Raw genomic sequence first — 14,881 nt, 5'->3', positions numbered from 1 at the left:
AAATTCCTCCTCATCTCCATTCTAAAATGACACCCTCTGTCATTTGCTGTGTCCTCTGGGCTCGTACCTTGTTAAGCAGTCTCATGTATGGCACCTTGTCAAAGGCCTCTGAAAATCAAAATACACACCATCAACTGATTCACCTTTGTCTATTCTGCTTGTTATTTCAGCAGATTTGTCAGAAAAGATATTTCCTTGAGGAAACCATGCTGATTATGACCTATTTTATCATGTGCCTCCAAGTACTCCAAAACCTTATCCTCAACAATCGACTCCAACATCTTCCTGACCACTGAGGTCAGGTTAACTGGCCTATAATATCCTTTCTTCTGCCTCTATATGACAATAAACTTGACTTTGATGGGAGCAATATTTTGCTGCTTGTATAATGCTAATACGTCAGTGGGATCACCACATTTCTACTTAACTTGAAGAATGAAGATGTGACCTCTGTTGGCAGAGAGAAGCAGACAGCAACACAAGTTTTTTTTTCTATAGTGTAAAGTGAGGATTTTGCCTTGTGTAATCCTTGGAGATGAAGCCAGGTTTATTGTTAAATGCACAAGGTCACCTGGGATCTTCTATTGTGTCCTGTGCTTCTGGTGTGGCGTACTGTTTATCAGTGAGATCTGACGTATATTGGTAGACTGCTTCGCCGAGCACTTATACTCCATCTGCCAGCAAAGCAGGATCTCCCAGTGGCCTACAATTTTAACTTTAATTCTACTTTCCATTCCCATTCCAACATGTCTATGGCCTTCTCTACTGCTACGATGAGTCCATGCTCAGGTTGGAAGAACATAATGTATTCCATTATATTCCATCTGTGTAGCTACCAACCTGATGGCAAGAACATCAATTTCTTGAACTTCCAGTAATTCCCCCCACCCCAACTGTCTTTCACCATTCCCCATTCCCATTTTCCTCTCTCACCTTATCTCCTTACCTGCTTATCACTTCCCTCTGGTGCTGCTCCCACCTTTCCCTTTCTTCTGTGGCCTTCTGTCCTCTCCTGTCAGATTCCCCCTTCTCCAGGGCTTTATCTCTTCCACCAATTGACTTCCCAGCTCTCTACTTCACCCATCCCTCTCTTGCATTTTCGCCTATCATCTAGTACATTGTATTTCTTCCTCCTCTTCCCTCCAGCTCCTTACTCTGACTTCTCATCTTTTTTCTCCGGTCCTGACCTTCCTGACCTGCTGAGTTCCTCAGGCAATTTGTGTGTGTGTTGTTTGGATTTCCAGCATCTGCGGATTCTTGTTTACAATTAGAACGAAAATAGACAAAGTCCATTGTACTGCTCAGTGATCAAAGTAGTTAAAGGGTTGTTAAAATTTAGTGATTAAGGTCGTGCCCGTTGTTTCAAGAACTGAATAGTTGAGATGGATATAGCTGCTCTTGAACTTGGTGTTATTGAACCAGGACATCAGGCTTCTGTGCCTCTTGTCATCATCGTCATCATCAGGTGCCATGCCCTGTTTGAGCTTTGACTGCCATGGCCCACAGCACTCCTGTTTCGGGTCAAGTGAATCAATACATTGGTATCCATTTCCAGTTCTCTGACTGCTGTCTCCATCATCATTTGTCTTTGCCTTTCTCTTGCTTTCTTCCCTTCAATCTTTCTCATAATTACCGTGCATTCTAACTCCTCTTTCCTAATCACATGTGCGATGAAGTTACATTGCCTTTTCATGATCTCATACATTATTTCTCTTTGTGTGCTTGCTCTGTTCATGGCATCCTCATTATTTCATCCATGATATTCTTTGCATCCTCCTCAAAAACCACATCTTTGCTGCTTCAATTTGTTCCCTCATGTTACTAGATATTGTCCAACATTCTGATTCATATAATATAACTAGACAAAAGTAACATTTCAGTATTCTGAGGTAGGATGTCATGCCTAGTTTAGTGTTGGTCAGTATACTCTTCATTCTCATAAAGGTGTCTTTTGCCATCCCTATTCTTCTTTAGATGTCCATGTCGCACCTGCCATCTGATGTCACCCAGCTTCCTAAGTAGCAAAAGTTCTGTACTTGTTTTATGTCTTCCCTGTTTATTTTCAGCCTGCAGATAGGACTCTCCTTTTTGGAACTCACCATACATTCTGTCTTTCTGCAAATGATAGATAGACCCATTTTTGCACTTTCTTCAACAACTTTATCAATTAAGTTTTGTAGTTCTTTCTCCGCACTTGCAACTAACACAATGTGTATCTGCAAGCAAATGGCATGGTCCAGATGGTGAGGATTTTTGATGATGGATGTTGCCTTTTTGAGTCATCGCCTCCTGTAGATACTGCCGATGGTGGGAGGGCTGTGCCCATGATTAACTGGGCAGAATCTGTGACCTTTGCAGCTTCGTCCATTCTGTCAATTTGAATTGCCATACTAGACCATGATGCAACCAGTCAGGACACTTTCAATAATGCGTCTATAGAAGTTTGTTGGAGTGTTAAGTAACGAGCTGAACCTTGTTAATCTCTTATGTAAAGATGCTGCCTTGTGGTTGCATCTATGCATCTCTGGATCGGTTAGTGGCCAGGAATTTAAAGCTGTTGGTTCTCTCCACCGCTGACCTGCCACTGTAGACTGGTGCATGCTCACCCTCCGTCCCCTTCCAGACTCAACAATCAGCTCTTTAGTTTTGGTGACGTTGACAGAGAGGCTGCGGCACACTCAACCACTATCTTGGTCCGGTAAACTGACTGAAGGCCACCTGTGATTTGAATTTAGAAGTTAGAATTTATTTAAATCTTACATCCATCCCACAACATGAGTGAGTAAAAATGTTTGCATTATGACTCTGTTGCATTGTACAGACTTGTGAATTTAAAAGTTTAATGGCTTGTAGTAAGAAGCTGTCCCATAACCTATTGGTCCTAACTTTAATGCTGCGGTGGCGTTTACCAGACGGAAGTAGCTGAAACAGTTTATGGTTGGGGTGCCTGGTGTCCCCAATGATCTTTCAGGTCTTCTTTCTGCACCTGCTGCTGTAAATGTCCTCAGTGGAGGGAAGTTCACATCCAGAGATGTGCTGGGCTGTCGATACCATTCTCTGCAGTGCCTAGCGCTGAAGGTTGGTGCAGTTCCCATACCAGGCAGTGATACAGCCAGTCAGGACACTCTCAATGGTGCCACTGTAGAAGGTCCTGAGGTTTTGGCTGTCGAATTTCTTCAGTCACCTGAGGTGGAAGAGACACTGTTGTGTTTTTTTAATCACACGGCCGGGTGAGATCATCGGTGATGTGTAATCCGAGGAACTGGGATGATGGTGCTGAGTGCCAAGATGATGAACAACAGCCTGACATACAAGTTCCTGTTATCCAGATGGTCCAGGGTAGAGTGAAGAGCCAGAGGAATTTCATCTGCTGTAGGCTAATTGAAGTGGATCCAGATCATCTCTGGGGCAGAGGTTGATTCATGCCATAACTAACTTCATTTGAAGTAAGTGCGACTGGGCAGTAGTTATTGAGGCACGTAACCACACACCTCTTAGGTGATGGTACAACAGCCACATTTTTCAAGCAGATAGGAGCCTCAGATCACAGAAACGAGAGGTTGAATAGGTCCTGAAATAATTCAGCCATTTGGTCCACACGGATCTTTAGAAGTCAGTCAGGTACGCCGTCTGGACAAGATGCCTTTTGTGGATTTGACCTCAACAGAAGCAGACAATGTTCAGCAAACACAATTAATTCCTTCCCCTTAACAGGCCTTTGGTTTGTGACAATTGCAGCAGTTGTATAGTTATGTGCATGTTATGCTGGCAATGTCGTTCTGGATTAAATCATTTTGTGCTGGTTTTATTGCAAGCTAACGTTCATGAAAATTCGGCCGTTGGACTAGTTGCCCCTTCTGGTGTGACTTGTGGCTCTATTTCTGCAACTAGTGATCTCATAAATGATATGACTGAGTGAAAAATCAGCATCTAGTGATAACACTTCTGTTGCTCAGGCCATTGAGGAGGAGTGCTGTAGAATATCACTGAGCTGGTGTTTTCTTTTTCCTTCCTTTCCTGTCCTGGTGAAGGATCTTGGGGGCAAAAAACAGACTCTTTGTTCCCGGAAACAATTCAGAAGATGTATACCTCGGATGGTTGACGGTTGGGTTGAGCTTGGCAATTTACTTGTAAGTGTCTCGTCACCGTGCGGGGAGACATTGTCAATGTGCTGTTGATTGTGGTGTTTTCATCATTGATGCTGCCTGACCGGCTGAGTTCCTCCAGCAGTTTAGTGTGTCTGGCTTTCTAGCATCTGTAGAATCTCTTGTTCTGTTTTACTGCCTATTTCATTAATATAACACAATTACCGATACAAATTCAGGAGGAGTTCAAGTAACCTGGATTCAGCCAATTGAAGACCAGCTCCACTCAAAAGCAACTCTTGAATTTCCATGTACCACTTGCCACACACACATTAATAATTACAACATATTGTTTTCTTTTATTCAACAAACTTTGATGCAGAAAATTGGACTTTGTACTTGTGGTGAACTACATATAGTAGGACATGCCCCCCCGCTGACTGTTCCTGTGGCTCCTCCCACGGACTCCGGTATAAAGGCGATTGGAGCCTGAGCCCTGGTCAATTGCTGCTTGTTCCTTCTTCCAGCCAATAAAAGCCTTTATCTCGCTTCACGTCTCAGAGGGTTATTGATGGTGCATCAGTACTTCTCACTTTTTGAGATGCTACCTGCCTTTTAATATTTTGAATAAGGGGTCTGAGATAGAGGAGCACACTTCTGAAGTAAGGGGATATAATGATTTCAGTGCCTGTGTCAAACTGTTTCTGGCAGCACATAGACTGGGCGGATTATGACCCCAGTTAGCATGCAAAGCTAATTTTGAGTTGGCTTTATTATGTTCAAATACAGTGTCCTAGCGTAAGCACTGCTGTGTCCCAGCTGGGTTGAATGTGTGTTTAACAGCATGATGACTCTGATGGGTTCCCAGTAAGTTCTTCTTTCTGAATTCGAACATTAAAAGCAGGGGGAGAGCTGATGTAGCTGTAAGCTGTGTAAAGAGAAGCAGGTGCTTGGAAATTCTTTCACCAAGTTTTGTACCTGAAACCTTTAACTTTTCTTGTTCCCCAGATGTTCCTAATCTAAGCGTTTACAACATTTTTCAGTTCTGTTTCAGACTTCCTGCATCTGCATTTTAAAAATATTTTAGATGATTTATGAATAAACACAGTTCGGTGTATTTGAAAACAGCTTTAACCCCTGTACTGACACCTGACTTTCCAGTGGAATTTTTGTTTACACTGGAATATACCTCCAAAAGGATCAACAATAGTTTAACACCAAAATTCATCCTAGTATGGCTTTCAACTTCCCTAGTCTAAAAACAACAGTTCTTATTTACTCAAAGATAGCCTAACTTTCACTAACATTTCACCCAAAATCATTTTCTTTCAGCTCCATCAGCAATCAAGCTAAATTCTTTGTTGTTACTAAAATTGACAAAGTTCTGCAACCACGAATGGCATGTATGTGCATGGACTGCTTTGTCTCTAACCAAGGTCATTATCTCTCTGACTCCTGGTTTTGGATCGTTCCAGGCAAAGAAAAGGAGGTTGGAATACAGTGTAGGGAAGTGTGGAGTTATGCACTTTAGTAGGAAGAATAAAATGTAGACAACTTTCTAAACAGCGAGAAAATCCATAAATCAAAGGTGCAAAGGCACTTGGAATTCCTAGTTCGGGATTCCCTTAACGTTAAGTTAGTGGAAAAAAAAGGTATATGTAAAGATAGCATTCATTTTGAGAAGACTTGAATATAAAGCTCCATCAGCTTTATAGACTGACGGCATTTAGAATATTGTGAGCACTTTTGGACTCCATATCTTAGGAAGGACCTGCTGAGAGGTTCCGGGGAGGTTTATAGGAATGATCTCAGAAATGAAAGGCTTAATGCTTGAGGAGCATCTGATGTTTCTGAGCCTGTACTTGATGGAGTTTAGAAGGATGAGATGGGATCTCACAGAAACTTAATGGACACGAAGAGGCCTGCCTAAAGTAGATGTGGAGAGGATGTCTCCATAATGTCTTTAAGAAGGGAGGAAGGCAAAATAAAGGAAATTATAGGCCAGTTAGCCCAACCTCAGTGGTTGGGAAAGTGTTGGAGTCTACTATTAAGGACAAGATTTTGGGGTACTTAGAGACTAATGATAAAATAAGTCAAAGTCAGCAAAGGGAAATCTTACCAGACAAATCTGATGATATTCTTCAAAGAAGTAACAAGCAGGGTGGACAAAAGAAGCACAGTGGATATCATTTACTTGAATTTCCAGAAGGCGTTTGATAAGGTGCCACACATCTTGCTTAACAAGATAAAATCCTATAGCGTTGCAGGAAAGATACTGGCATGGATAGCAGAATGGCTGACAGGCAGGAGTTAGTGAGTGGGAATAAAAGGGACCTTATCTGGTTGGTTGTCAGTGACTCGTGGTGTTCCTCAGGGGTCGGTATTGGAACCATTGCTTTTCACATTGTTTGTCAATGATTTAGATAATGGAATTGCTGGCTTTGTGGCAAAGTTTGTGGATGATACAAAGATAGGTGGAGGGGTAGGTAGTGATGAGGAAGCAATGCAATTGCAGCAGGACTTAGACAAATTGGTAGAATGGGCAAAAATGTGGCAGCTGGAATATGGAATATACTGTTGGGAAATGTATGATAATGCATTTTGGTAAAAGGAACAATAATGTGGACAATTATCTAAATGGGGAGAAGATTCAACCATCAGAGGTGCAGAGGGACTTGGGAGTCCTCGTATAAGACTCCCAGAAGGTTAATTTACAGGTTGAGTCAGGGGTAAAGAAGGCAAATGCAATGATGGGAATAGAATATAAAAGCAAGGTGATAATGCTGAGCCTTTATAAGTCACTAGTCAGGCTGCACTTAGAGTATTGTCAACAGTTTTGGGCTCTATATCTCAGAAAGGATGTGCTGCCATTGGAGAAAATCCTGAGGAGGTTCATGAAGGTGATTCCAGGAATGAAGGGGTTAACATATGAGGAGCGTTTAGCACCTTTAGGCCTGTACTCACTGGAATTTAGAAGAATGCAGGGTGATCTCATTGAAATCTAACAAATGTTGAAAGAACTAGATAGGGTGGATGTGGTGAGGATGTTTCCTATGGTGGGGGTATCCAGAACTAGAGGGCACAGCCTCAAAATTGATGGATGGCCCTTTAGAACAGAGATAAGGAGGAAGCTGTTTTGTCAGAGAGTAGTAAATCTGTGGAATTCTCTGCAATAGACTGCAGTGGAGGATATGTCCGTGAGTATATTTAAAGTGGAAGTTGATCATTCCAGATTAGTCAGGGCGTCAAAGGATATGGCGAGAAGGCAGGTGTAGGGGGTTGAGAGGCATCCGGGATCAGCCATGGTGTGACAGCAGAGTAGATTCGATGGGCTGAGTGGCCTAATCCTGCTCCTATGACTAATGGTCTGAGAAGTAGGACAGCCTATTATCAGGGGGCAGACCCTCAGAATAAAGGCACATCTCTTTAAAACAGATAAATGGGAATTTCTTCTGCCAGAAGGTGGTGAATTTGTGGAATTTATTGTCAACAGGGCTTATGTAGGCAAAGTCATTGGGTGTATTTAAAGCAGAAATTAACGGGTTTTTGATTGGTAAGGTGATTAAAGGTTCTAGAAAGAAGGCAGGAGAAATTGATCTCAAAATGGTGGTGCAGGCTCAAAGGGCCGAATGGTCTACTTCTGCACCTATTGACTATTGTCTATTGAGAAAAAACATCAGCTCTGATTGAATAGTGAACCAGACTTGATAGGCCGGATGGTCTACTTTTGCTCTTACATTGTAATGATCAGTGCTATATATGTTGTGCTCTGTCCCTTTTGAGTGATGACCGCCAAAGGCATAACGAGAAAGCGAGAAGCCTGCAGCTGTAAAAACTTGTTTTCATTAGAAAAGTAGCTTGTGATGAATCTGTCACAGAGCAGCATCAGACAGGGAACCTGACTGACGACAGTGATGTTCAGGAGACTCTTGCAGCCACCTGTTTCAGCACCATTACAATGTATTACAGCGCCTTCAAAGATCAGAGCTACGGTGGGTTGAACAAGCACCAGTGTTTCACTTCACAGAAAAAGATAGATTGATATCTGCTAACTGCTGCAGCAACAATTGTAATTCTGAATAGAGATCTGCAGAAATATCTGTAACTATCAACATTTTTCTACCTGACTTGCTCCTTTGTGTAGCTGGAAGTATAAAAAATATCCTATCCTCTTGCATGGCCAGCATTTCTGCTCTTCTTTCTTCCTTCCTGGGTTCATTTTACAATGTGCCTTCTGTCTTGCCATATTCAAATCCCTTCTCTGTGCTCATCAGTCTCGTTTGTCAACTGCCAATATAAAATTAATTGATGGTCTCATTTTCAAAGGTTCATTTATTATCGAGGAATGTATGCAGTACACAACTCTAAAGATTCGTCTTCTCCAAATAGCCATGAAATAAAGAAAACCATGGATGTCATTCAAAGAGAAATGGCAAATTCATCCCGCCACTCACAAAAAAATGGCAACACTATCATCAGAGTCTCAAACCCCATTCCCCCCCGTACAAAACACGACAAGAACATTAACCCCCCCAAACTCCTGCTCCCCTTGCACAAAATGCAACAGAAACCCCCCAATCCCTCTCTCCTGCACAAAAAACAATGAGAAAGAACAAACTAAAACACAGAATATAAAAACCGTAAGACTGGAACAAGTCCATAGTCTCATCCATAAGCGCAGAACCTCGGTATCATCCTCCGATATCACCAAAAGAGAAAGTGAGACAGACACCATTCGAATGCAGAGGCCTACCCGCTGGACCTGGTGAGCCACCACATAGTCTCCTTTTCTGGCAGCAGAGGGGTCCCATCAGTGATCAAAAGGCAGGCAGTCCTCACTGCCATTTCTCCTGCTTACACTATGAAGCTTTCAGTTCTAGGATGTGTGAATAAAAAAGGCAAAATAAATCTTAGAGTGTTAAAGTTTTTTTGTATGTCTGGTTAGCCAAGTTTCAGTCAAAAGTGAAACGTTACCCTGAATAAGAGACCCACGATTGGAACTCAATTCCTGACCGAGCTACTTTGGCCAAATACCCTTTATCGAACAACCCCCCCATTGGACCTCTCCTTGACCTAGCTCCATCTGGGGAACCCCTGCTCTGTGATGCCCTGGCCCCAGACTTGGCATGCTCCACAATATGTGAAAGAAAGGCATTTGCTTACACAAGGCGCACCCGGTAATAAAGAATGCCTTGTGTCTGATGCACCAGTGAAATCTTCTGCTGTACGCTCCTGACCAAATGGTTGCAAGAGGAAAATCTACTATATTATGTATAGGAATAGAACCTGTTGTGGTTTCCTGCTGCCATAGCCAATCCATGTCAAGTGTTGTGCATTCAGGGATGCTCTCCTATTTGAGCTACTGTTGCCTTCCTGTCAGCTTGAACCCAGTCTGGCCATTCTCCTCTGACCTTGCTCATTAACAGTGTGCTTTTGCCCATAGAACTGCAGCTCACTGGATGTCTTTTTTTTCACAGCATTCTCTATAAAGTCTAAAGGCTGTTGCATGTGAAAATCCCAAGGGGTCAGTAGTTTTTCAAATACCCCATCTGGCACCAGCAATCATTCAATGGTCAAAGTCACTTCGGTGACAATCCTCCTTCATTCTGATGTTTGGTCTGAACAGCAACTAAAGCTCTTGACCGTGTCTGTATGCTTTAATGTATTGAGTTGCTGCTACATGAGTGGCTGATTAGATATTTGTAATAATGAGCGGATGTACCTAATAAAGTGGCTGCAGAGTGTATTTCAGCACTTTCAATGCCACTGGACTATGCAAGTTTTTCAATAAACCTAAAACCTACTGCGAATCAATTATCTAATGCATTTTAAAGTGGTTAATCAATTCAGAGTATGCTTCCTCTCCTCATGAAAACCCTCCACAACAAACAACCTAGAAAGGAGAAAATGATTGATTATGTTGCATAAGAGTGACAAATTTTACAGTTAAATGTTTTTGTGGAACCATGTATATTGACAATTCAACTATCTTGAATGCATATTTTTATTTAGCTCTGGTGTGGGAGAGATGGCTATTCGGTGCTAACTTGCATCCGCCCTTCAAAACCTTGGAATACTTTTGTGGCAATGCAGAATATAAGAGGCAAAAATTTACAGTACAAAAATGAGACAACATTAACTGTCTTCTATGACAGACAAAAGAAGTTAAAAGAGGCAAGTGTGATGATTTTCTTTGACATTATTTGTGGAGCTTTATTAACCTGGTAACAATTGAATCTCTTCCCGTCTCCCCTTGATGACTCTAGGCCTGTATTCGCCAGAGGTTAGAAGAGTAAGGAGGGATGTCATTGAAACCTTTTGCATGTTGACAGGCCCAGGTAAAGTGAATATGGCGGGAATGTCTCCTATAGTGGAGGAGTCTCAGGTCAGAGGGCACAGCTTCAAAATACAAAGCCATCCCTTTAGAACAGAGTTGAGGAGCAATTCCTTTAGCCAGAGTGTAGTGAATCTGTGGAAATTCATTTACCACGGACAGCTGTAGAGGCTAAGCCATTTGGGTATAATTAAAACAGAGAATGATAGGTTCTTGATCAATCAGGGTGTCAAAATAAATGGGGAGAAGTCAAGAGAATGGGGTTCAGAGGGATAATAAATCAGCCATGATGGAATGACGGAGCTGACAATGGATCAAATGGTCTAATTTTTCTCTTATATCTTATGGTTTTATGGTACTTCCCTATGCATCTGTGGAGATGCACCACCTATCCTTTCAGTTCTTCCTTTTCCACTATCCAAGGATCTGAACTTCCAGATGAAGTGGTGATTCTCTGGCACTTCCTCAATCTCATGCACAGTATTTGATATTCACAATCTAGTCACCCCTACTCTGAAGAAACCAAACACAGACTGGGTGATCTCTGTGTAGAGAAACTGTGTTTCCTCTGGAACATCAATTCTGAACTTCCAGTTTCCTGCCACTTTATAGCACTCTTATTCGGAGCTTACTGTCTGTGGTTTCCTACATGGTTACAGTGAGGCCCAATGCAAGCTTGAGATAAAACCCTCTTCTTTGTCTTCAACACGTTTCTGATCTCAGAACTCAATATCAAATTCTACAACTGTAAGCAACTCTCTTTTTCTTTCTGTGAGAACTTTCTGCCTATAATCAGTTTGGGTTATTTTTCATTTATTAGTAAAAAAATCTGGTCCCATGTTTTCATTGATAATACACTACACTATCAAAGACACATGATGTGTTTCTAACTGTACTTTGTCTGGTACCTGTTAACGCTCTTAATCTGGATATATTCCCTTTATTCTACCCACCCTTGCCCCTTCTCTCTTTCCCACTTCTGATAAAAATGCCCTGCACCTGAAGCATTAACTATTTTTCTTTCCACAGTTGCTGGGATCAGGTCTCGATGAAGGGTCTCAGCCCAAAACGTCAACCATTTACTCTTTTCCATAAATGCTGTCTGGCCTGATGAGTTCTTCCAGCCTTTTGTCTACGTGTGTTGCTGAGTTTTTATTTCAGATTTCTGGCATCTTCAATTTTAAAAAAAATTATTTTCCAGTGCCAACAGTTCAATGCTTTCTGTTTTTCACTGTAGTTTGATGTTGTAGTGTTTGGACTAGAAAATGTTACGGCTCAGAGTTTTTCTTATATTTTGCCATGTGGTCAAGATGTATTCACTTAAAAGAATAGAAGGCTATGCGCTAGGGAAATTCTAGGCAGTCTCTAGAGTAGGCTACATGGTCAGCACAACCTGTAATGTGCTGTAGATTTCTATGGTCTATGTTTTATGTATACAGTATATAAGCTTCTTGGTGGGAAAGTACTTGTCCCATTTTGTTGTTTAATCTGTCTTGGCCCTTTATGTTCCCCTCTGTTATTGCTACACAGATGTTACATTGATAATAAAGTAGGCATAAAAATGGCTTTGTAGAATGTCTCACTGAGACCTTCACAATGGAGGCAGAGCAGCTGTAGTAGAAACATAGAAAATAGGTGCAGGAGTAGGCCATTCGGCCCTTCAAGCCTGCACCGCCATTCAGTATGATCATGGCTGATCATCCAACTCAGAACCCTGTACCTGCTTTCTCTCCATACCCCCTGATCCCTTTAGCCACAAGGGCCATATCTAACTTCCTCTTAAATATAGCCAATGAACCGGCCTCAACTGTTTCCTGTGGCAGAGAATTCCACAGATTCACCACTCTCTGTGTGAAGAAGTTTTTCCTCATCTCGGTCCCAAAAGACTTCCCCTTTATCCTTAAACTGTGACCCCTCGTTCTGGACTTCCTCAACATTGGAAACAATCTTCCTGCATCTGTCCAATCCAATCTTCCTGCATCTAGCCTGAAGATTGGGAGCAGAATCGTTGAAAAGACGGGAATTGCAGGTGTGGCAAACAATAGGTGATCCACATTCAAGAAAGAAAAATCTGCAGGGTTTCTGCAGAATGGATGTGAAATTCAGTGACAGACAGAAATTGTAATTCACAATGTTTGTTTGTACAGAGGGTGTTTATATGATTTGACTCTGTTGAATTTAGACCAGCTGTCAAGAAATTTTCCTTTTGGATTTTAGATTGTATATGCAACTCTTAAAAATGGCACTACGATAATTTTCAAAAGACCTATCCCAGTCGATGAAATATTATCATATGCGGAGCCCTTCCCTTTGTATTTCTCCAGTGATATCAAGTAAGTCAAGTTCCAGTTTAATCATAAACTTGTTATATTGTATTATTGATAACAATATAAAGGTTAGCTTTTTATTCCCTCCTGTATTGATATTGCTATTTTTGTCCTGGAGCTTATGATATACTGAAATATTTTCCTCTTTGAGTCTTGTGTTACCAAGGCAAATATGGTGCAAAATGTGCATACTTACTTTGTGTTTCCAAGAAGTCCAAGAATATGAATGAAAGTAAGATGGAGAATTTGCATCTTAAACCTAATTTAAGCCCATAGAAAGCATCCAGGTCAGATACAGCAATGAAGTGTTTTAAGGGGTTTGTGATGAAAGATATCAACTCCTGCTTGAGTAGTGACTTGGATCCACTCCAACTTGTCTACCAGTGCAACAGGTCCACAGCAGATGATATATCTTTGGCTGTTCACTCAACCTGGAATATCTGGACCAATGATGCATATAGCAGGATTTTCTTCATTGACTACAGCTAGGCATTAAGTGCTATCATCTGCTCAAATCTAATCAATAAGCTTCAAGACCTTGGCCTCCATACCTTTTTGTGGATTTAGATCCTTGATTTCCTCATTTGCAGATCCCAGTCTATTCAGAGTGGCAACAACATCAGCACATGTGTACCACAAGGCTGTGTGCTTAGTCTCTTGTTCCTCTCGCTTTACATCTCCGACTGTCTGGCAATGTCGTATTTAAGTTTGCTAATGTCCCCGCTATCATTGGCTGAATCAAAGGTGGTGGTGAACTAGCATATAGGAGGGAGATTGAAAATCTGGCTGAGTGGTGCTGCAACAAACAACCTCTTACTCGATGTCAACAAGACCAAAGAGCTGATTAAGAGCTGCAGGAGGAAACTGGGTATCCATTGTTACGAAATCCTGTAACTGGATCACTTACCAGCAAAGATAGAGAGGTCCGTTGAAGTCTGATGGTACTATTTTTAAAAGTATTTATTGATAAAGGGCACAAAAAGAAGATTAATGCAAACATACAGATAATATATGTCATCAATACTAAATCTAAAGCGCGGGTATAATAATAACTAATAAGAAATAGCTCTATCTTTGTCTAGGGGATAATGTATTGTCCGATGGAAAGATAACAGTCACTGTTAGTTCGTTCAAGCTGCAGCGTTTTTGGGTTTAAGAGCGAGGCGTTTTAAACTTGCCCAGGTCTTTTATGATGCCAATCCGTTGAGTCAGGGGAGTGGGTTCCCCATTGTTAGCTACAAGCCGTTTGCCATGGTTCTAGCCACCAATTCCAGCAACGGAACTGAACGCACGTGGCCTCCTTCAGATGACTTCCTGCTGTTACGTGGTCGCTTAATGTTTCTTCTGGTGCGTCTGAGGGACTGTTCCTACAGACCTTCTTTTATCCTGACTTGCAGGGTCGTAGATGACAATCAGGTTGGGGGTGTGCACTCTCTCCCTCAACCAGCCCACTTTGCCTGAGGGCGTTCATGTAGCATAGTAGCTCAATCCACAAATTGGTCTCCAAGAGACAATGGCCATGTCCCGTAGCTTTACTTCGCCGGGGAAACGAGCCAGTCTGCACGTCTCTTCTCTCATTTTCTGGGCCCCTTGACCCAACCCAATAGTGATCTTGCGATTCTCACAAAGGAGGGGGCTACGGACGTAACACCATGAACTTATCCTCATTGGGGGATCAGAGGTGGAGAGAGTCACCAACTTTAAATTCCTCAATGTTATAATTTCAGAGGACCTGTCCTGGGCCCAGCCTGCAAGTGCAAATACGAAGAAAGCATGGCAATATCTCTACTTGCTTAGGAGTTTGCGAAGATTCAATATGGCATCTAAAACTTTGACAAACTTCTACAGTTTGGTGTGGTGGAGAGTATATTGACTGCCTGCATCATAACCTGGTATGGAAACACTATTGCCCTTAAATGGAAAAATCCTCCAAAAATGTGGATACAGCCCACTCCGTCACAGGTAAAGCCCTCCCCACCATTGAGCTCATCTACATGAAGCATTATCACAGGAAGTCAGCGTCCATCATCAGGGACCCCTCACCCAGGTCATGCTCTCTTCTTGCTGCTGCCATCAGCAAGAAGGTACAGAAGCCTCAAGATTCACACCTCCAGCTACATGAATAGTTATTACCC

The 14,881-nt window shown here is 42.0% G+C and overlaps 1 protein-coding gene across 1 annotated transcript in view; it reads left to right on the top strand.

The window, feature by feature from the left end:
• The window catches only part of LOC132381433 (cation channel sperm-associated auxiliary subunit gamma-like), a 164,041-nt gene that overhangs the window by 68,565 nt on the left and 80,595 nt on the right, over window positions 1-14,881 (top strand). The window contains exons 11-12 of the mRNA XM_059950839.1: window positions 10,098-10,259; window positions 12,637-12,752. Coding sequence (XP_059806822.1) covers window positions 10,098-10,259; window positions 12,637-12,752 — 278 coding nt within the window. The remainder of the gene's footprint in view (window positions 1-10,097; window positions 10,260-12,636; window positions 12,753-14,881) is intronic.

This window comes from Hypanus sabinus, chromosome 26, assembly GCF_030144855.1.
Source record: "Hypanus sabinus isolate sHypSab1 chromosome 26, sHypSab1.hap1, whole genome shotgun sequence".
NCBI classification, from domain to species: domain Eukaryota; kingdom Metazoa; phylum Chordata; class Chondrichthyes; order Myliobatiformes; family Dasyatidae; genus Hypanus; species Hypanus sabinus.
The sequence above is the reverse complement of the archived record's forward strand: the minus strand, read 5'-3'. Positions and strand labels throughout refer to the sequence as shown.